At 42.0% G+C, this 21120-nt stretch overlaps 1 protein-coding gene across 8 annotated transcripts in view; it reads left to right on the forward strand.

Moving 5' to 3' along the window:
- The window catches only part of PHF21B (PHD finger protein 21B), a 186912-nt gene that overhangs the window by 131986 nt on the left and 33806 nt on the right, over positions 1-21120 (forward strand). For all 8 annotated transcript variants that reach the window (XR_009557663.1, XR_009557664.1, XM_060275180.1 and 5 more), the window contains one exon: positions 19416-19508. Coding sequence is in view for 6 of the 8 variants with exons in the window: in XM_060275180.1 (XP_060131163.1) it covers positions 19416-19508 (93 nt within the window). In the remaining 2 variants the exon portion in view is untranslated. The remainder of the gene's footprint in view (positions 1-19415; positions 19509-21120) is intronic.

Consider the following 21120-nt stretch of genomic DNA (forward strand, 5'->3'; position numbering starts at 1 on the left):
CAGACTATAATTACTGCCTCAAAATCTCATAACTCCCGGAAATTTTGGTCTTTAATAAAGGGAAGAACGAGGAATTATCCCCTAACGGTGATCCCGGCCCCTACGTGGGAGCAGTTCCTGAGAAAATATTTCTCAGTGGCAGAAGCTCCGACCACTCACTGGAGACCTTCCTCTAATCCCCTTCCTGTCTGGCCCAACACCGACCCTGCTGAAATCTTAGAATTGATAGCTGAGCTGAAAACTGGTAAGGCTCCCGGGTCGGATTTGGTCCCTGTTGAGGCTATAAAGCTACACTCTGCATGGTGGGCAGGGATTTTAGCTAAAACCTTCGACGCCATAAATGCCACGGGCTCAATACCAGAAACATGGAAGGAGGCCATTATAATTCCTATCTATAAAAAAGGCCCCCCCGGTGACCCAGGGAACTACCGGAATATTAGTCTGCTATCATCCATTGGGAAAATATATGCCCGTTTTTTGCTCGCAAGGTTGATGAAGTGGTCAGTTGAGGCTGACCTGATTAAGCACGAGCAAGCTGGATTTAGATTAAACCGTTCCACAACAGATCAGGCAATTATTCTTCATCACTTAGCCCGGAAATACTCGTCACCTCGACGGGGCCAACTTTGCGCAGCTTTCATAGATTTGAAAGCTGCGTTTGATAGTATCCCGAGGAAATTACTATGGGATAAACTTGCCCGTTGGGGTATAGATAGAAGACTTCTGTGGCTTATCTCCCAACTTCATGCCGGGTCTGTGGCCAGGGTGAGATTAACCCCTGCTGGCGACCTAACAAACCCAGTGCCAGTAAATAAGGGAGTACGCCAGGGCTGTATCTTAGCGCCACTTCTTTTTAACTTATTTATCAGTGATATGAGGAACCCATTAGCCGACTCACAAAAATTTATCCATGCCCCTCGAATAGCTGATTATCGTTGTCCATTACTTCTCTATGCAGATGATGCGGTGCTACTCTCTTACTCCAGAGTGGGTTTAAGGAGGGCACTAAAGATTTTTGTAACTTATTGCTCTCTTAATCATCTGTCTATCAACCACACCAAGTCCAAAGTACTGATATTTTCAAGGAGTCGTAAACTTTATTCATGGAAACTGGAGGGTACGAAAATCGAACAAGTACATAAATTTAAATATTTAGGAATTTATTTTCAGTATAATTTAGGGTGGAAAGCGCATGTTGAATACCTTCAAAACAAGACAAAAGCCCTATCACACTCCCTCCTCCGTTTTTTCTTTTCTGAGGGGGCCCTATTCATCCCTGCGGCCTTGAAAGTGTATAGCATTAAAGTGTTGGCTACAATGGCCTATGCTGCCCCTTTATGGGCTGCTTTTGCAAATCTCTCACCTTTAGAGTCGCTTCAAAGCCAATTCTTACGTCGACTCTTAAAATTACCAACATGCGTAAGTAATGCTGCTATTCGTTTAGAAATGAAGATCCCTTCAGTTGAGTTAGTCTTATGGAGGCGAGTTTTGATTTACTGGATATCCCTATGGCATAAACTCCCGAACCACTATCTTATTCAATGCATGTGGCGGGATGACTTCTCAAATTTGTGGACCGGAAAAATCCATGCCAAATTGTTGTCCTATGAGATCTCTCCCTCTGAATTGCTCAAACTGGATTTAAATGCAGCAAAAAGGTGTATAAACCAAAGGTTGGATGATGCGGAGCTATACCAAAATTGTCTAGCTGGCGGGGGAGTCTGCTCACCGTTAAATATCGGCATAACCCCTATTTACCGTACTCCATCCTACTTAACAACGCTTACGGCCGCGTCTCATCGATATGCCTTCCTTAAAGCTAGGTTCAATGTTTTTCCAACTAATGTGCTGAGACATAGATTTACTAAGGGCCAAGTCTCTTCAATGTGTGCTTGCGAAATGAAATCAACTGAATCTTTACACCATGTTATGTTTATCTGCCCTATGTACAGTTCGGCTCGTGCTAGTATATTAAACTCCATAATCCAGCCTATGGCTGATAATCCAGTTGACCTTCAGCTAGCCTGGGTTCTTCAAGATGTGGACCCTTATATCACTCTACAGGTTGCTAAATTCCTAACAGCCGTCCTCTCGTACAAGAGACGGAATGGAATGTTAGCTGATTATTGATAGTTATAAGAATTTTTTTTTTTTAATGACATCAGATATTGATTTTAGTTAGGCGCCTAAATTTTTAATCTTAATCTTAAACCTTCAAGATATGTTTTTTGAATTGTTAATATTTGTCCTCGTGAGCTGTGAATTGTGTTATATTATCTGTGGTTTGTATGAGTCTGTGGTTTTTATTTGATTTGTTTTGTTGTGTTGTGTTTTATGATGGGCGTACAGCCGAATAAACATATTTGATTTGACAGCTCTCCATTCAGGCAAGCAAGAGGACACATTCTAGCCTGGCAAAAGCTCTCAAGGAGGACATGGAGAAGGGCTAACTGGGGCTGTGGCCCCAGGGAGGTGCATGGCTTAGGGGGGTGAACTTCCTCACTCCTGGTGGGTAGTTTAGATTTCTATAGAATTATTTGTTTTGTTTAATTTCTATCCCACCCATCCTCCCTGAACAGTGACTAGGGTGGCTAACAGCATCATTAAGAACATAGCCAAAAACAATAAAGTAGCAGTTGTTGTTGTTTAGTCGTTTAGTCGTGTCCGACTCTTCGTGACCCCACGGACCATAGCACGCCAGGCACTCCTGTCTTGCACTGCCTCCCGCAGTTTGGTCAAACTCATGTTCGTAGCTTCGAGAACACTGTCCAACCATCTCGTTCTCTGTCGTCCCCTTCTCCTAGTGCCCTCCATCTTTCCCAACATCAAGGTCTTTTCCAAGGATTCTTCTCTTCTCATGAGGTGGCCAAAGTATTGGAGCCTCAGCTTCACGATCTGTCCTTCCAGTGAGCACTCAGGGCTGATTTCCTTAAGAATGGATAGGTTTGATCTTCTTGCAGTCCATGGGACTCTCAAGAGTCTCCTCCAGCACCATAATTCAAAAGCATCAATTCTTCAGCGGTCAGCCCTCTTTATAGTCCAGCTCTCACTTCCATACATCACTACTGGGAAAACCATAGCTTTAACTATACGGACCTTTGTAGGCAAGGTGATGTCTCTGCTTTTTAAGATGCTGTCTAGGTTTGTCATTGCTTTTCTCCCAAGAAGCAGGCGTCTTTTAATTTCATGACTGCTGTCACCATCTGCAGTGATCAAGGAGCCCAAGAAAGTAAAATCTCTCACTGCCTCCATTTCTTCCCCTTCTATTTGCCAGGAGGTGATGGGACCAGTGGCCATGATCTTGTTTTTTTTGATGTTGAGCTTCAGGCCATATTTTGCGCTCTCCTCTTTCACCCTCATTAAAAGGTTCTTTAATTCCTCCTCACTTTCTGCCATCAAGGTTGTGTCATCTGCATATCTGAGGTTGTTGATATTTTTTCCGGCAATCTTAATTCCGGCTTGGGATTCATCTAGTCCAGCCTTTCGCATGATGAATTCTGCATATAAGTTAAATAAGCAGGGAGACAATATACAACCTTGTCGTACTCCTTTCCCAATTTTGAACCAATCAGTTGTTCCATATCCAGTTCTAACTGTAGCTTCTTTTCCCACATAGAGATTTCTCAGGAGACAGATGAGGTGACCAGGCACTCCCATTTCTTTAAGAACTTGCCATAGTTTGCTGTGGTCGACACAGTCAAAGGCTTTTGCATAGTCAATGAAGCAAAGTAGCAGTATAAAATTATAAAAGGCTTGAATCTTCCAATCTTTTTCCAAAGACCTAGACATTGTTAGTCTCACACCAAGTACAATGCACAGTACTTGCATTAAACCCCCATTTGGTGGGGTATTTTGGGGCAGCTGTATAAATTAGTAGGTAAATAAATATGGGGAAAGCAAAATGTCATTACCCCACCAAACCAGAGGTAGACGTAGGAGCAAACAGCAGGTGTTACTCTTCATTGTTTAGTGGTCTGTGTTCCAGCCATGCAAAACTCAGAGATGTCCTGTATATACTGCGTGTGTGTGTGCGCGCGCACTCCTCTCCATCTAGGCAAGTAACAGTCATCACAATTAAAGAACACATTCCAGCTTTGCAGCAGCACTAGGAGACACAGCAGAGCTAGAGATTTATGTAGCCTTGGGAGAGTCCAGAGGACTAGATATAGAGGCCTGGGCAGCCATATTTGGCACTATGTGCCTGAGGTTCCCCACCTGGGAATTTGCAGAAACAAACAAACAAACAAAGGTTGTGATTTTTCATTGAGTAGTCTTAATAAGTGAGTTTGGATCCATTGTGACAAAAGTCAGACAAAGTCACGTTTTGTTCTGTCATCTTGATTCAAAATGGCATCCAATCACCAACAATGACCGCTGTCCCCACCTCAGGAACCATTGTGCGGAGTTTGGCAATAACTTCTTTAGCCAACAGAGAACAGATGGACAGACAGAGAAACCACTTTCCTAAATACATAGTAGACAATAATTTAATCAGTTGAAAAAATAAAATTGCAACCTGGTGCCTGCTTTCCTGGGAGTACCTTCCCAGGGGAACTTCTGAGAAGACATAGGATTGTTCTGTAAAATATGTATTGGTTTGTTGCACAATCCTTAGCACAAGATCCTACAAAATCAGCACAGGCTTAGTGAAAGCAGATTCCAGACACTAGATTTTATCAGTGTCCACAGTTTTAATTTTTCAGAAATCATTTCATATACATCCAGACCCTCCAAGTGCTCCTATTTCCCAGGGACAGTCTTGGGTTTTCAGAAGCTGTCCCAGTTACTGATTTGATCCCGGAATGTCCCACTTTTCCTTTGGACGTCCCTATTTTCATCAGAGAAATGCTGGAGGGTATGTACGCCGAGACTTGAAGCAACAGAGTAACATATTCTCAATTTGATTCTTTCTGCAGACAGAAAACTATGTGGAACATTTTGGTGTCTGCTTTCCAATATAGAAGTAGTCAACTGAAAATTAAAAACAACAAAGACTCTGCTCAAGGGGAATTTATCCATTTTGATCTAGTAATTTTTCAATTTGTGTTTGTAGTTGATCATGCTGTACCAAGGAATAATCTTGATTGTATTCATGGATGTCAAGTTGAATTGGGAGTACCCATTTTCAAGTCTAGTTTTAAATTCCTTGCAAGCTATTTTCTTGTCGTTTGATTGAAATAGACTTCTGAAAAGCCATATGAATGCAACAATGTGAACAACATTCTGGTGCCAAGAAATCAGATTAGATACTTCAGAGTAAATTTGCTCAGGGAAACCATAATTTTGAAAGTGTTTCTCAGGGCATATTGATTAGCTTAAGCCAGTTTTTGAAGACTGATAATGAATCTTCAGCCAAGAGAATTCCTGTTTCTGTTCTCAGAAGAACAAAGAGTGTACAGTGTTACCTCGGGTTAAGAACTTAATTCGTTCTGGAGGTCCGTTCTTAACCTGAAACTGTTCTTAACCTGAGGTCCTACTCTAGCTAATGGGGCCTCCCGCTGCCGCTGCGCCTCTGCCACACGATTTCTGTTCTCATCCTGAAGCAAAGTTCTTAACCCAAGGTATTATTTCTGGGTTAGCGGAGTCTGTAACCTGAAGCGTCTGTAACCCGAGGTACCACTGTATGCTTAAAGATCTATAGAATGGTTCTCAATATTTTATATTTAAAAGAATTTGAATAAGAGTTCCTAAAATTAAAATTAGGGTCCCATTGCAAAACGTTGCAGTGCATTCCCAGCTCCTAATACAGTATTAGTATTTCTGTTCAGGGCTTCAGCATTGTTTTGAGTTTACAGGGAGTGAGAATTCCAGGAAAGGGCACCATTTTTTCTCTCCCACTGTGCTAAAGGACTCAGGTTTGGGGATGAGGGTCCACTGCATACTTATAGCTGTATAAACAGGGTGCTATGATCACAGAGGGAAAGGTGAAACTGTTATTTTTCATAGTTTGTTTGTTTTTTTTATACTCACATGAAACACATGCCCCAGACCCTGTTAGTGAAGCTCCCTCTTCACAAGCACTTTCCATTCCCTGCTACCCCAACCCACACCTTCAACTTCCTGCATTTCAGCTGCACTGAAATATCTGTTAAACAGTTTACGTAGAATCAGCACCTACCACTGTATACCAAATTGTTTATACCGGTACCAAAATCTCCATGGATCCCATATTCACTGGGTGCCTTCTTGCTACACCATAGCATAGTTTATGTTTTCAGAATTTATTTTAAACTGTTTGTAGACATTGTTTCCTTGAGCAGTCCATAGACAAGTATGGTTCAAGATTGCACAATTCAGTAAGGTTGCTTAAGGAATATGGATTTACTATATTCCTGGAAATGTCTCCTGGATTGGAATGCAATTATTTGGAATCTGCTGCCACCCAATTATTTGGTTTGGGGCTATGGAGCTCCTTGACTTCCCTGTGCATGTGTCTCCATTGAATTGCATGGGGGGGCTGCAGCCCCCAAAACTACTGGTGAAGAGGAAACATAATCCTCCTGCTAAAAACCCTGGAGACTGGAGGTTTTTTAGTAGGGAGATTGTACCCGTTGCTAGTTTGGGGGCTGCACCCTTTTTAAATCTCCATGTGTAATTCACTGAAGACACAAATCTCCATAGCAGGATTGGAAAAGATTGTACCATGAAATCTTGTTAATGTGAGGAAGAATCTTCCCCGCTGAAAATCCTCTTTCTCCAAGTGTCCTTTGTTTGGGGGGTGGTGGTTTGCATCTCCTGCTCCCATCCCCCAAATGCCTATCCCCCCCCCATTTACTCCACCTGAATAGTCTATGCCCTACAATTCTTAGCAAGAAGACATTTCCAGTTTGTGATGGACAGGTTCAAAAATAATAGATTCGGAGTATGAACTTTCCAAGCTTGTAATGCAAATATATATTCCAAGGAAAGGTGCCACACCCCAAAATTTATCACTTCAAATTTCAATTGAGAATGCTATATGGTTATATGCTGATTTTGCCCCTGTACCATCCAAATTCATCATGCTAGTTGGTCAAAGCAATGAGCCATTGCTGGCGCATGTTCAGATGATGATTAGCTTTTAAGTTTTGACTAAGCTGCCTGGCCCTGGCAAGAATGACCTACAAGGAGCAGGTATGGCAGTGGACGGCAGCAGATAGGAAGAGCAGCAGGCCTATAGGTTAGACCAGCTTTTCTCAGCATGAGGGGGGAAAGTGCATGAGCAAAATAGCATTATATAGGCAAGTACGATGGGGCAGACAAAATGCAGTACAGTGGTACCTTGGTTTATGAACTTAATCCGTTCCGGAAGTCTGTTCTTAAACCAAAGCGTTCTTTCCCATAGCAGTGGGGGGGACTCAATTTACAAATGGAACACACTCAACAGGAAGCGGAACATGTTCTTATTCCAAGGCAAAGTTCACAAACCAAAACACCTATTTCTGGGTTTGCAGCATTCTTAATCCAAATTGTTCATAAACTGAGCTGTTCTTAAACCTGAGATGCTGGGTGATAGTTGTTCAGAGATACGTTGCCTAATTGAGGTTTGATAGAGGCATCAAACCAGTAAAAGAGAGAGATCCCAGTGTGTTTGTTGAGAGTTTGACAATTCTGTCGTGGAAACCGGTTTAGATTGTATGGTTATTGACAGCAGCATTTTTTGCAAAGAATGGATGTGTAAAGATCTGTAGAATTCCTTTGTTGAGGAGAACTGTACCTCATTTGAACCACAGGGAAAATTGCATCTCTTCTGTATGCCAGGAACGGTAGGGATAAAAATGCTAACTTAAAGTACCTGAAGAAAAATGTTCAACTGTTTTCAAGCCATGCAGAGAGTTGCCTTTGACATTTCCCAGCTTCATATGTGCAAAAACATCACGGAAGCATCTTGCTGCTCCCAAAGGGGTTTCCTGCCCATGTTCTCAGATATTGGGAATGCTACTCAAAAGCTCCTGGGGTTCCAGCCCAGTCCCAGAGGCAGTAGTGGCGCTTGCAGAAGCTGTAGGGGCCACCACAGCCCCACTGGGTTGTGTGCTGCTGCCCCACTGGAACACACAAAGCCTTGAGATGAGAGCAGAGCTCCTGAGGGAGGGAGGACCTGAAACATAAACATACTATAAAGCAGTGGTTCTCAAACTTTTTTCTCCGGCCCACACTTTCAGAAGAAAAAATTGCTTGTGCCACACTGAATTTCGAAACAAGAGGAAACCACTCCTTGCAGGGCTTGCTTTTTATAACATAGAGCACAACTATGTTATCATATGATCACAGGACATACAGAAATTATAAAACAATGCAGCTATGTAAGAGCATGAATCATTCCCAAAATGTAATCACAGTTGTACCTTGGATCCTGGACGCCTTTGCGACTCAAACATTTTGGCTCCCGAATGCCACAAACCCAGAAGTGAGTGTTCTGGTTTGCAAATGTTCTTTGGAAACCAAATGTCCGACGCGGCTTCCGATTGGCTGCAGGAAACTCCTATAGCCAATCGGAAGCCACGCCTTTGTTGTCGAATGTTTTTGGAAGTTCAACAAACTTCTGGAATGGATTCCATTCAACAACCAAGGTACGACTGTATAAACAAGCCTCTTACATATGTACCTTAAATATGTATGCAAACTCAATGAGAGATGCAAGCTTGCTTTGGCCAGGTAATCTCATTTATATAGGTCTAATTTGAAACAAACAAGGTCTCATCTCTTCAACACTTTCTCTTTTCTGATCTTTCATATTTGTCAGAGTTGAAAATCCCCGTTCACAACCATAAGCCATGGGGAACTGTAAAAGAATAGCTATCTGTGATATAAATTGTGATATAATCAGCTAATGCTCTTGAAGAGTAAACACTTCCGGGTCCATGCGGTCCTTATCCCGAAAGTACGCAACCTGCAGCATACTCAACCCAAGGTATGACTGTATTAGTTAAAACTTGAAAATCATGTTCACGTTTGTGATAAAGAGGAGGGAAATGTGGCTTTCCACATGAAAGCATGTGTTTTTCTTCTGTGAATAAAAATAGTTGCAATGTTTGCGGAAAATAAAGCTTTCAAAACAAAGGGTGGTCACTGAGTTCAGTTCCTCAAGTTTTTAAAAGTCAGATTACATTTAAAGGCTGCGTTTAGCACTTGACATTTATATAAATCAAGCTCAAGGTTGAATTCTGTGTTCGTTGTAAAATGAATGTAGAATGAGGTTTTTTTAAAAAAACAAAAAATCCTCTCCACAACAGAACCAAACAAAAAACCAAACACCCTGCAATTACTTCAGTGAATATCCATTCAGGTTAAGAATTTTCATCTTTGCTGTTGCCATAGTAATCTGTTCCCTTGTCACTACCACATTACAATCCGTTCTGTTTCCAATATTGAACATGTAGCAGGCAAAAACATTTTTAAAATAGCTTTAGGTGTCTTTGCAGCAGGAAACAGTATTTGCTTGTAGAAATGTATACAGTGGTACCTCGGTTTATGAACACAATTGGTTCCGGAAGTCTGTTCATAAACTGAAGCGTTCATAAACTGAAGCGAACTTTCCCATTGAAAGTAATGGAAAGTGAATTAATCCGTTCCAGACGGTCCGCAGAGTAACCGTTCATAAACTGAAGCGAACTTTCCCATTGAAAGTAATGGAAAGTGGATTAATCCGTTCCAGACGGGTCCGCGGAGTACTTAAACTGAAGCGTTCATAAACTGAAACATGGGTGTAATTGGTTCCGGAAGTTTGTTCATAAACTGAAGCGTTCATAAACTGAAGCGAACTTTCCCATTAAAAGTAATGGAAAGTGAATTAATCCGTTCCAGATGGGTCCGCGGCGTTCATAAACCGAAAATTCATAAACCGAGGTGTTCATAAACCGAGGTTCCACTGTACATACTTTGAGAAAATGATTAGCGGTCACAATATCAGATTTTTACTACAGTTATTCATGAAAGGTAATTTTAACAATCTCATTTTATTTCTACTGTGGGGAAACACCCTCAGAGGAAGCAGATTCATATATATATATTCAGTAACGTGCTGATAATGAAAAGGTTTGGGACCTAACAGCCCCTTAACCGTTTGGCAGGGAACTGTTTTCTTACACCATTGCTGATTATTTGGTGCAGTTTGAGGAGCACACTGCTTTTTCCTTGAAATGGATTAGGTCTAAGCAAAAGAGGCACACTAAAATTTATCTACTGTTGCCTTCAGCCATGACTTTAATTTCCATCTTGTAACTGTAGAGAATACATACTGTAATCAGTACTAAGTTATTGCTTTTTTGCACCTGATACTAAGTTTATTGTTGAAGTAACTGGAAATTTTAGGATAGGGAGGGATTTTTTTTCATTGTATTCTGATATCTGCCTTTTTTATATGTCTGGGTACATTTTTGTATTAAAAACTTGTTGAACTGAGCAATATTCAAGTGCTACCTTTTTTAATGTCTATGAACAAGTAAGCACACTGTTGGAAAGAATCGTTGGATCAAATGAGTTTTAGTTTCGTTTCACTTTGTTACACAATATAAAACATTTCCTTTATATTCCATATACTGTATTCAACTATTTTGAATTTTTTAAGCTGTAGTTGCTGCCATTTTGGTGTTTTTATCAATTATGGCTGTAATACTGATGTTGAATCAGCTACACTGAACTCACTGGAACTTGCTTCTCGGAAGACATGTATTGGATCACACTTTTATTTTCGTGCTTTTATGTTTTGATAGCTGCCCTAGGAGCTGAAGTTGTGTTGTGTAAATGTAACAAACAGATAAAAAATAAATTAACCTAGAGTAGCACTCTGCCATTTATGAAGCATTTGCTTCTTTCCCTTTTCTTGTTCTTTGAGGGATTTGCACTGACTTGAAGGAGCTGGTGCTCTCTGTGGCACCAAAGTCCCTTCTTTCCCATTCCAGTACTATACGCTGATGACACCCAGCTCCATTTCTCCTGTCCACCTAAATTCAAGGACTCTGTTCTGAACCTGTGTCTGTCATCAGTAATGGACTGAATGAAGGGGAACAAATTGAAACTTCAGACAAGGCAAAGGTGCTCTTGGTCAGTTGGAAGGCAGAACAGGGAATTGGGATTCAGCCTGTGCTGGATGGGGTAACGTGACTCACATGCTGAAGACTGTCTCACATGCTGCTGGTCATGGGCTTGCTCCTGGACCCTGAGCATGGAGCCGAGGCCAGGAGTGCATTTGCACAGGGAAAGCTAGTGTGCTAGCCTTGAGATGTCTGATTTGGGCACAGTGAAACACGCCTTTGTTTGTTTGTTTGTCATCTAAGGATCCCAGTGCAGTTTACAATATAAAAACAAAAAAATACGGTAACAAACAAAATAGTAACAAACAAAAACAATTCCGCCCCCACCCGCCCCAGTTAAAAAGGCCTTAGATCAGTGGTGTCCAAACTTTTTTCAAAGAGGGCCAGATTTGATGAAGTGAAGGGCCCTGAGGGCCGACCAAAGGGCCAACCAAAGTTATTAACCTTTTCTTAGGATTTTACCCCAAAGTTGTTGAGCTTTTAGGATTGAATTTGCTGAGGGTTTTTTTGGATTTTACCCCAGGAAATAAACTGGCACAGGGGCTGGGTTAAACCGGATTAGGGCCCCGAAACGGACTTTGGACATGGCTGCCTTAGATTGTTGAAATAGCCCAAGGCCTGGGAGAATGTTTTTGCCCAGTATAAACGAAGGCACCTGGCGAGCCTCCCTGGGGAGAGCCTTCCATAAGCTCTCGGTTACATCCTGTTTGGATTACTGTAATGGGCTCTACGTGGGGCTGCCAGAAACTGCAACTGGCTCAAAGAGCTACAGCCAGATTGCTGACCAGGGCTGGTTACAGGGCATATAGTTTGATTCTCTTGCCAGAAGAGCTCCACTGACTACCAGGCAGTTTCCAGGCACAATTCCAGGTTGTGACTTATGAAGCCCCACACGGCCCTAGGTCCACACGATCTGAATGACCATATTCCCTCATGGGAACCTGCCCAGGTTTTGAGATCTTCAAGGGAGGCCCTTCTGGGTGGTGGCTGCTCCCAGACCAATGTGGAACTCCCTCCCTGTAGAAGCTAGACTGGCTCCCTCCTTGTTGCCTTTCTTCCGGCAGGTGAAGGTTTTCTTATTCCAACAGGCTTTTGGGAATCGACTGCTCTTAATGAAAGGGCTGGTGCCATGCTGTTCTTATTGTAATTGTATGGTTTTAACATATTTTATAGATAGATGGTTTTAATTGTTTTTAAATTATCATTTCCCCTATATTTTTATCTGGAAGCTGCCTCAAGTTCCTGTTAGGGAAAAAGTTGAGGTATAAATAAATATATGAAAAATATAATGGCAACAACAGGAGGAGGGGAAGGAAATCATGCTACTGGCACAAGGTGGTGGTTAGCACAGCTCTAAAGAAGAAATGCAGGTTTTTAAAAAATAATATATTTAGGCAAGGCTCCAAGCTGTTGGTTTCAGCCCAGATATATTTATGTTTTGAAAAATCTTAAGTACTTCTTAAATCAATGTATTAAAATATGGGTGGGAGAAATATTTTATACGTGCTCCTTTTTTATAGCTTCTCAGTTTTGACACCTGCAGTTTCCAAATAGTTTCTGCTTGGGATTCTTTTGATAGTGTTACTCTACCCTGCACTACCATTCCCCCTTCTATCTTTAAAATGCACAGCAATGTAGACATTTCAAGGGCTCCGTATTGACTGCACATAGGCTCCACATAGAGGAAAAGATTTGAAGTTATCTTTTGATTTTTATAGTCCTTTTTTATTAAAATGCTTAGTGCCGTAAATGTAGTAATAAGAAACTCATTTATCTTGACGAAAGTGCTGCTATAAACTATTCTGCACTCATAAAATAACCTTTTAAATTATTGTTTCTGCTGGTATCAATAAATTCATACAAAGTGCTTAAAGGTCAGGCGTTGCCAGAAAAATGTCTTTTCAGCTTGTTAATTAAAGGTTCATAGGAATGTGCATGAGTTTGCTCCCTTTGACAAATGTAGAGGAGAGGGAAAATATGCCTATTTTCAGAAACTTAAAACAGAGGTGGAATGGCAGCAAGGAATGACAAAAAAGCTGCAGTTGATATGGCTGACATGGGGGAAGTGCCTACATTATTCAGGTTGCCAGGTGGGGGTCAGGCAAGACCAGGCATCCCCAAACTTCAGCCCTCCAGATGTTTTGGGCTACAGTTCCCACCATCCCTGACCACTGGTCCTCTTAGTTAGGGATCATGGAAGTTGTAGGCCAAAACATCTGGAGGGCCGCAGTTTGGGGGTGCCTGGGCAAGACGGTGGGTGATAACACTCTCCACTCCCTTCTGGGGATGGGACATAACTTGACGTTCTGTTTGATTGCAATCAAATATTGCCAAATGCTCTCTGAACATCAGAATGCCTGTGTAGGTGTTGTGTTCCAGATACCTTGGGCAATGATGTCCATGGAAATGGGTCAGCAGGGCCGCATCTGAGAATAGCCTGACATCCAGTCTGAGCAAGGGCACTCCGTAGGAAGAAGAGGATCTGACACCAGATTGAGGCTGGGGGGGTCAGACTTTTTAGATTGTGGCGCAGGCTCACCGTGTTAGGCTGCCATGATGGTGTTGTGTAGGCTTTTTCTATATGCATATCCCAGGAATTCCTGGGGCCAGTGATGGTTGAGAGTATGCTTGTATGTGTGGATGAAAGTGTGTGGGTGTAGATTGATTCAGGTATGGATATGTTAGTGCATGGGGTGCCAGCTCCCGTCATTCCTGACCATTGGCCATGCTGGCTGGGACTGAGGTCTCACCCTCTGATGGTTCCACTGCGGAAAAGGCATTTGGTTGATAAGAAGTTAGTTGTTTGATCTTTCTGATATATTTCTCGATATCTTTCTGATATATAGGTACTGTGTAGGTAATGTTCAGTGTTATTGGTGTGTTTGATTATTTGCTGCTTTCATGATTTTAAGCCACTGTTATCTGAGTTTGCTTCCCAGCTCTCCCTGTTCTTTGCTATTAATAGTTTTATTGAGGCACTATTGGTTTTAAATGTGTTAGCTGTCTTGAACATTGCTTATGGAAGGGTGGGGTACAAATTGTTTAAATAATAAACAGGTAAAGAAGGGGGACTGGAGGGGTTCAGTCACACCTACCCAAAAAGGGACGTGCACAAATGCTGGGTGCTCACCTCTCACCCCAAATGGTTTTCCTTTCATGCTGATTTTTTTGCTGCTTCTCTGGACGACACAGAGATTTCTCCAAGTACAGTGGTACCTCGGGTTACAGCCGCTTCAGGTTACAGGCGTTTCAGGTTACAGACCCAGAAATAGTACCTCGGGTTCAGAACTTTGCTTCAGGATGAGAACAGAAATCGTGTTCCGGCGGCGCGGCGGCAGCAAGAGGCCCCATTAGCTAAAGTGGTGCTTCAGGTTAAGAACAGTTTCAGGTTAAGAACGGACCTCTGGAATGAATTAAGTTCTTAACTGAGGTACCACTGTAGTTCTTTATAAGTAAGCTGGAACTGAACTGAACAGCTCAGCCAACCTGCTTTTATAGGCAGCCGGCTGTCAACATTGTAACAACAGCCCAGGGTTTCCCACCTACAGTAAAGTAACTGACATGGACCTGAGTGAAAACTATATACTGTACACAATACGCCTGGTGGCCAGGGTGAGAATTCCAATACATACGGTAACAGTATCATCAATCTTTTGTGTCTGTTTTGGACAAATGTAGGACTATAGCACTTATTATGCCTGGGGGGTGGGGGGTGGAATCAACCATAGCGGTATGAAAAAGAAATAAAGGTGATTTGGACTGTGCAGTCATGGTTAGCACTACACACAGAAAAGGGTTTGTTGCGTTTGTTGCAAAAATGATGCTGTTTTCCTGTCTTTAGAGATCAGGTACAATTAAGTCCACATTTCCAGGTGATGTCTTTCAAAGAAAGGACTCTGCAGGAATTGCTGTGAAGAGCCATCCGGGTCTCATGATTTGTAATGGTTTTCCTGAATATAATCTCTTCCTTATCCTGTGAGGGAGTGGGATTGAAAAAGGATTATATTTCAAATTGCAGCATGCAGCTTCAGTGTATATTTTCAGAGTGCTGCAGTATAAAAATGGTGGCATCTCATTCCAGAATTTTAGTTTTTTAGTGTTGCATTCTGGGCAACTTCAATGCAATGTGGGAGTGGATTAATTCAGAGTTCTGGCCCGTCTGTCTCTACTTTTCTTCCTTTGACCCTATGTATTGAGGACTTTTGTTTCCTCAATAAAATAAAGTGAGTTAAGCTAACATGTTGCAGCAAAAACTGCTTTGAAATTCTTACGGGAGACTAACTGTATCTGCACTCCCTGTTCTTCATGTAAATAATTTATTTAGTGCTGCCAGAATGCTGACAAATGAATTATTTTGAAAGAAATATGAAAAAACCAAATCCCAGCACACAAACTAAATCTAGTTGGCCCAGAAAGCAGCACACAGCTTTTCTCTGGTACTAAACTTAAGGAACATCACACCGATTACTATGAGAGCTCTGTTAGGTTGGGTTCCGTAAAACATTTAAAATACTGTTTTAAACCCAAAAGATAAACCCTAGACAACCTTGGAAATACCTTAGGAAATGCCTCCTTTACCCTTAAGTCTCACCCCTCCTTGAGTTGAGATCCGTAAATGGGCCTTCTGAAGTAAGACTAGCTTGATACTAGAAATAGAGCTTTTGGGGTAGTGGATGCTTTTTATGGAAATATCCCTTGTGGGAGGAACACCAAGTCCACTCGATAGATTTTTTTATATTTTTAAAAAACCCAGTAAATACAATTCATAGAATCATAGAGTTGGAAGAGACCACAAGGGCCATCCAGTCCAACCCCCTGCCAAGCAGGAAACACCATCAAAGCATTCCTGACAGATGGCTGTCAAGCCTCCGCTTAAAGACCTCCAAAGAAGGAAACTCCACCACACTCCTAGGCAGCAAATTCCACTGTCGAACAGCTCTTACTGTCAGGAAGTTCTTCCTAATGTTCAGGTGGAATCTTCTTTCTTGTAGCTTGAATCCATTGCTCCGTGTCCGCTTCTCTGGAGCAGCAGAAAACAACCTTTCTCCCTCCTCTATATGACATCCTTTTATATATTTGAACATGGCTATCATATCACCCCTTAGCCTTCTCTTCTCCAGGCTAAACATACCCAGCTCCCTAAGCCGTTCCTCATAAGGCATTGTTTCCAGGCCTTTGACCATTTTAGTTGCCCTCCTCTGGACACGTTCCAGCTTGTCAGTATCCTTCTTGAACTGTGGTGCCCAGAACTGGACACAGAATTCCAGGTGAGGTCTGACCAGAGCGGAATACAGTGGTACTATTACTTCCCTTGATCTAGATGCTATACTCCTATTGATGCAGCCCAGAATTGCATTGGCTTTTTTTGCTGTTGCATCACACTGTTGACTCATGTCAAGTTTGTAGTCTACCAAGGCTCCTAGATCCTTTTCACATGTACTGCTCTCAAGGCAGGTGTCACCCATCGTGTATTTGTGCCTTTCATTTTTTTTTTTTTGCCCAAGTGTAGTACTTTACATTTGTCCCTGTTAAAATTCATCTTATTTGCTTTGGCCCAGTTGTCTAATCTGTTAAGGTCATTTTGAAGTGTGATCCTGTCCTCTGGGGTATTAGCAACCCTTCCCAATTTGGTGTCATCTGCAAACTTGCTCAGGATGCCCTCAAGCCCATCATCCAAGTCACTGATAAAGATGTTGAATAAGACTGCGCCCAAGACAGAACCCTGTGGCACCCCACCCATCACTTCTCTCCAGGATGAAGAGGAGCCCTTTGGGTTCGGTCAGCCAGCCAGTTACAAATCCACTGAATGGTAGCATTGTCTAGCCCGCATTTTACCAGCTTCTTTACAAGAATATCATGGGGCACCTTGTCAAAGGCCTTGCTGAAATCAAGATAGGCTATTGTCTTCTGTCAGGTTTTGTTACCTACTTCAAGGTATTATTCTAACCACTCTGTGTTTACATTGTTTTTACCAGGGGTGAGTCTGAACATGGTGCTGTATAGGGCATCCCATGTACCAGGTTTCATTGGTTCTCAGCTCAAAATACTCTTAGGATCGGATCAAGCCCCTGAGTCCAGTCCAATCCTAAATGGGCCAGTTTTGGCCACACACCCCGTGATGTTATCTGCATCACCACCTACCTTTTCCCAAACTTATCTTGGTGGAGAGAATCAAACTAGAGAGAGCTTCAGAGCGCCATTCTTCTTTCAAGGTGTGAAGATTTTATTACATAGACTCCAGATACAGTACTATAGCCAAATTAAGGCAGGTAACATTAAAAATAAAGAGAACGTAGGATTTCCACTTTTTTGCAGCATTTCATCGTTTCAACGTGGGCTTGCATTGCCTGTGAAAAATTTAAACCATCAAGCTTTAATATTAAGAGGCTGATAAACATTAAGCATGTATCGTTCGGTACTAAAAATTTCATAACTCAGGAAAACCATAATTTGTTTTCATTCTCCTGAGAGGCAGCTACAGTACTCTGAACTTCTTCAGGGAAATAAATCGACAGTGTTTTCTGAAAGCGTAGGTGACAGGACTAATGATAGCTTCATTGGAAAACACAGCCAGCACTCCTAGTCCACAGATACTAAGAGAAATGAACTTGGCCGTACAATGAAGCTGTCTGGCTGTTCCTATCCCCTTCAACTCCCCTTTTTATTATTTTTGGCCTCTGTGTGTGTGTTTAACAAACAAGCAAAGCTTTTTCTGTTCTATAGAGCTAACCCATGGATGCAACTCATGATAAAACAGTTTCTAGGGTTGGGAGTTGTGCAAGATGAATGCAACATGGTATTGGGGAAAGGAGGCAACTGAAGAGTAGAAAGAGATTTGATACGTTTTCTGCTTTTTATTAAAACTATTAAATATTTGTAATTTCTTCTCATCAGATGTGAAACAAGGAAAGGTGGTATGTGTCTCTTAGGGTTGCAGCACACAAAATATTTCTTATGTGGATATCACTTTTGTGTTCTGTGCCATTGCATTGGATGAATTAACACAAGTCTGTTATGTTGTACAGTGGTACCTTGGTTTACGAACTTAATCCATTCTAAAAGTCCATTCTTAAACCAAAACCGTTCTTAAACAGAGGCAGTTTTTCCCTAATGAGGCCTCCCACCGCCATTGCCCTTCCACTGTTTGGATTTTGTTCTTAGACTGAGGTAAAGTTCTCAAGCCAAGACACTATTTCCGGTTTTGCAGAGTTTGTAAATGAAACCGGACTATTCATAAACTGGACTATTCATAAACCGAGGTAGCACTGTATTAGAATACCACAGACACCCACAAAAATCTGGATGGTCTTCTCCTACAGTGAAATAGACTTATGTGATGCTGTTCTTATGTGTGCAGTACACATATTTTCCTATGTGAAAATGATACACAAAGATTCCTACTGTGTGAGGTAGACATAAAAAAGATTAAGAATTCAAAATTCAGCATTCCAATGGAAGTAGTATTCATGGTTTTTAAACTACAGTCTCTATCTGAAGGAATCCTTTAAAACATATGCAGTTCAGAAAACCATAAAGTTTGCCTTTCATTTGTCTAATCCGAACCAGCCCTTCTTCTAGGAAACTTATGTTGGCAGCCAGGGGGTTTATTCTTATTTTTGTCATTACATCACCAAGTGAAGCCTGTGGAGCTGGGGCTTTGGGTAGAGCCTTCTCAGCGACGGCACTCCAGCTGTGGAGTATCTTTGCCCCTGACTGGCACCGAACGTTGATTAGTTTTCAGTGCCAGATAAAAAAAATGACATCTTCCTCCAGGCCTTTGGAAATTGAGGACGATTTAAAGAAACCACCTGTTAGCCACTTGGTTTGTCTTAGGAAAGAACAGAGGGAGAGAACTTAACACTGCTTTTAGAATCACAGAATTGTAGAGTTGCAAGGGACCCCAAGGGTCATATAGTCCAACCCCTGCAATGTAGAGATCCTGCCCACAGACGTTCTTGGGTGGCTCAAACCAGCCATCTTCTGATTAACAGCCAAATGCACTAACCCATAGCGTCACAGAGAGCACCAAAGGTTTCTGTTGACTTTATGGTGTGTGTTTTTTATTGTTGTGACCTTCCCTGAGATCACTTGATGATAAGGGTGGAATATAATAAAATAAATAAATAAATATCCTTTTTATCTTCCCAACAACCCTATGAGGTAGGCTAGACCATGAGCAGCAGTAGCTGGCCCAAAGCTGCAGTGAGGCAAAAACTGGTGTGCATGACAACGCTCTTTGGACCAACATGAATATACTACACTGAATCTAGTATGTTATACTGAATACTTGGTGTAGGAGAATTGGCGGGAGAGATCAGGTGGTTGGGGGATATTTAACCTATAAGGAAGGAACTCTTCAGTGTGACACCATTTCAAATCCTGAAAATTCATTTCTTCTGGCAGGCTTTGGGAACCATTGCAGCCGTGCCGATTACAGTTCCTCAGGTGAGCTCCTTGCAGAGGTTGGCAGGACAAAGACCAGCAGTGCTACCTCAGGTAAAAATACTGTTTTCGTGTAATGTGTGCTTTTATTAATGGGCTGTGTGTTCTAATATTCAGAGAGTAAATCATTTGTTTAGGTACCAGCAAGTCAACCCACTTAATCGCCCTGGGAGCCATACACCCAAGGAAGCAAAAATAGAAGTCTGAGTATACTTTTAAACACAATGAAACACAATTCGTACCATGGGTGGGGTGAATCTTAAAGAAGAAGAATATCATGGATAAGCAGTGGGAGGGGGCAGACTGTGTTCTTCCTTATGTCATAAAATCAATCCAAACCTCTGCTAATCTTTACATGGTCCCCTGGAAATGTGTCATTGGTTGGTCAACTTTTCTCATAAAGCAAGTTCCCAAACTTTGGAATACTAAAAATAAATACTGCTCCCTTTCAGAAACGAGCCAATGCTAATAATATTCATCTGTCATTCTGGAGAGGGTTGGATTTAAGTGTGTGTGTGCCCCTAAAGAAAAATTGCTTGGTATGATTGTCAAGTATCTTAGAGGCCTACGTCCATGCCACTTGCCGGCTGCCTTAGTCCATGTTTGGACTAGGGCCAGTAAGGTCTTTTGGTAAATCACTGCATTTTCCTAAACCTCCGGCGGTTGTAGAGATGAGAATAGTCAGGCCTTCCTGACTGGAAACCCATCACTTAAGCAGCAGTTCAGTGTTACTATTTAGTAGAAATGGCCTTACCTTTGCACGTTCTCTGTAATAGGGTTGCGTGACCATTGCATCCACCTTTTCAGTAATGCCTGTGATCACTGGAGAAACACTATGTGCTTTCAATGCTCTGTATTGGCTGCAAAGGCACTAGCCGTCTGAGTTTTTGGTGCTTCTTTTTCTGTCCTCCTCACCTCTCCTGGGCACATTTCTCAACAGTGAGGGATAGTCAGACAAGACAACAATGTGGAGGGGGAAGGCCAAAAGTGTTCCATGAGGCCTCATCCTGAAGCATGCAGGTTCAATGGCAGTTCCTTTTGGGAGGTAGGGAGCCTGCCCCGGGAGGATTTTCAGACCCCTTTGCCACGATTACCTGAAAACGATGCCATTTGCCCTATGCAAAGTCATGGGGATTCACGGCCAAACGACGTCCTGCTTAGGGGGCCTCTGCCTCGTTCTGTACTGCAGGGGAAGTTTGGGTGCATCTCTCCACACATGGCAGGAATGTAGCTCACAACTGTCAGCACAGGCTCCCCACAATTTCAAAAATGGTGGTTAGTGGTTCTGTGATGATCAGTGCATGGCAGGCTTTAAGAGCCTCGTTTCTCAACCTGTGAGTTATGACCTGCAAGAGGGTGACTGGCTTTATAAGTAAACCCAAATATTAATCGCTTAACTGCTATGATTATTTATTTATTTATAAACTCACATCCAATATTTCATCATGCAGGTCTCGGAGCAGCTCACTTTAATGAAATATTGCATAAATTAAACCTCCAAAATTTAGAATCTCGAGAATTTAAAAGAAGAAGAATCAGTTGGTTCTGAAAAGACCTTTGGTGGAGTTTTACTAGTATTCTACTAGCCATTTCTGCATTAGGTAGTTCCACTGCCACTTGAAAGTTCAGCATAGGAATAGCTCCCTAACAGCACCTTAGTTAGCAA

The sequence above is a fragment of the Zootoca vivipara genome, chromosome 5 (genome assembly GCF_963506605.1).
Source record: "Zootoca vivipara chromosome 5, rZooViv1.1, whole genome shotgun sequence".
NCBI classification, from domain to species: Eukaryota; Metazoa; Chordata; class Lepidosauria; order Squamata; family Lacertidae; genus Zootoca; species Zootoca vivipara.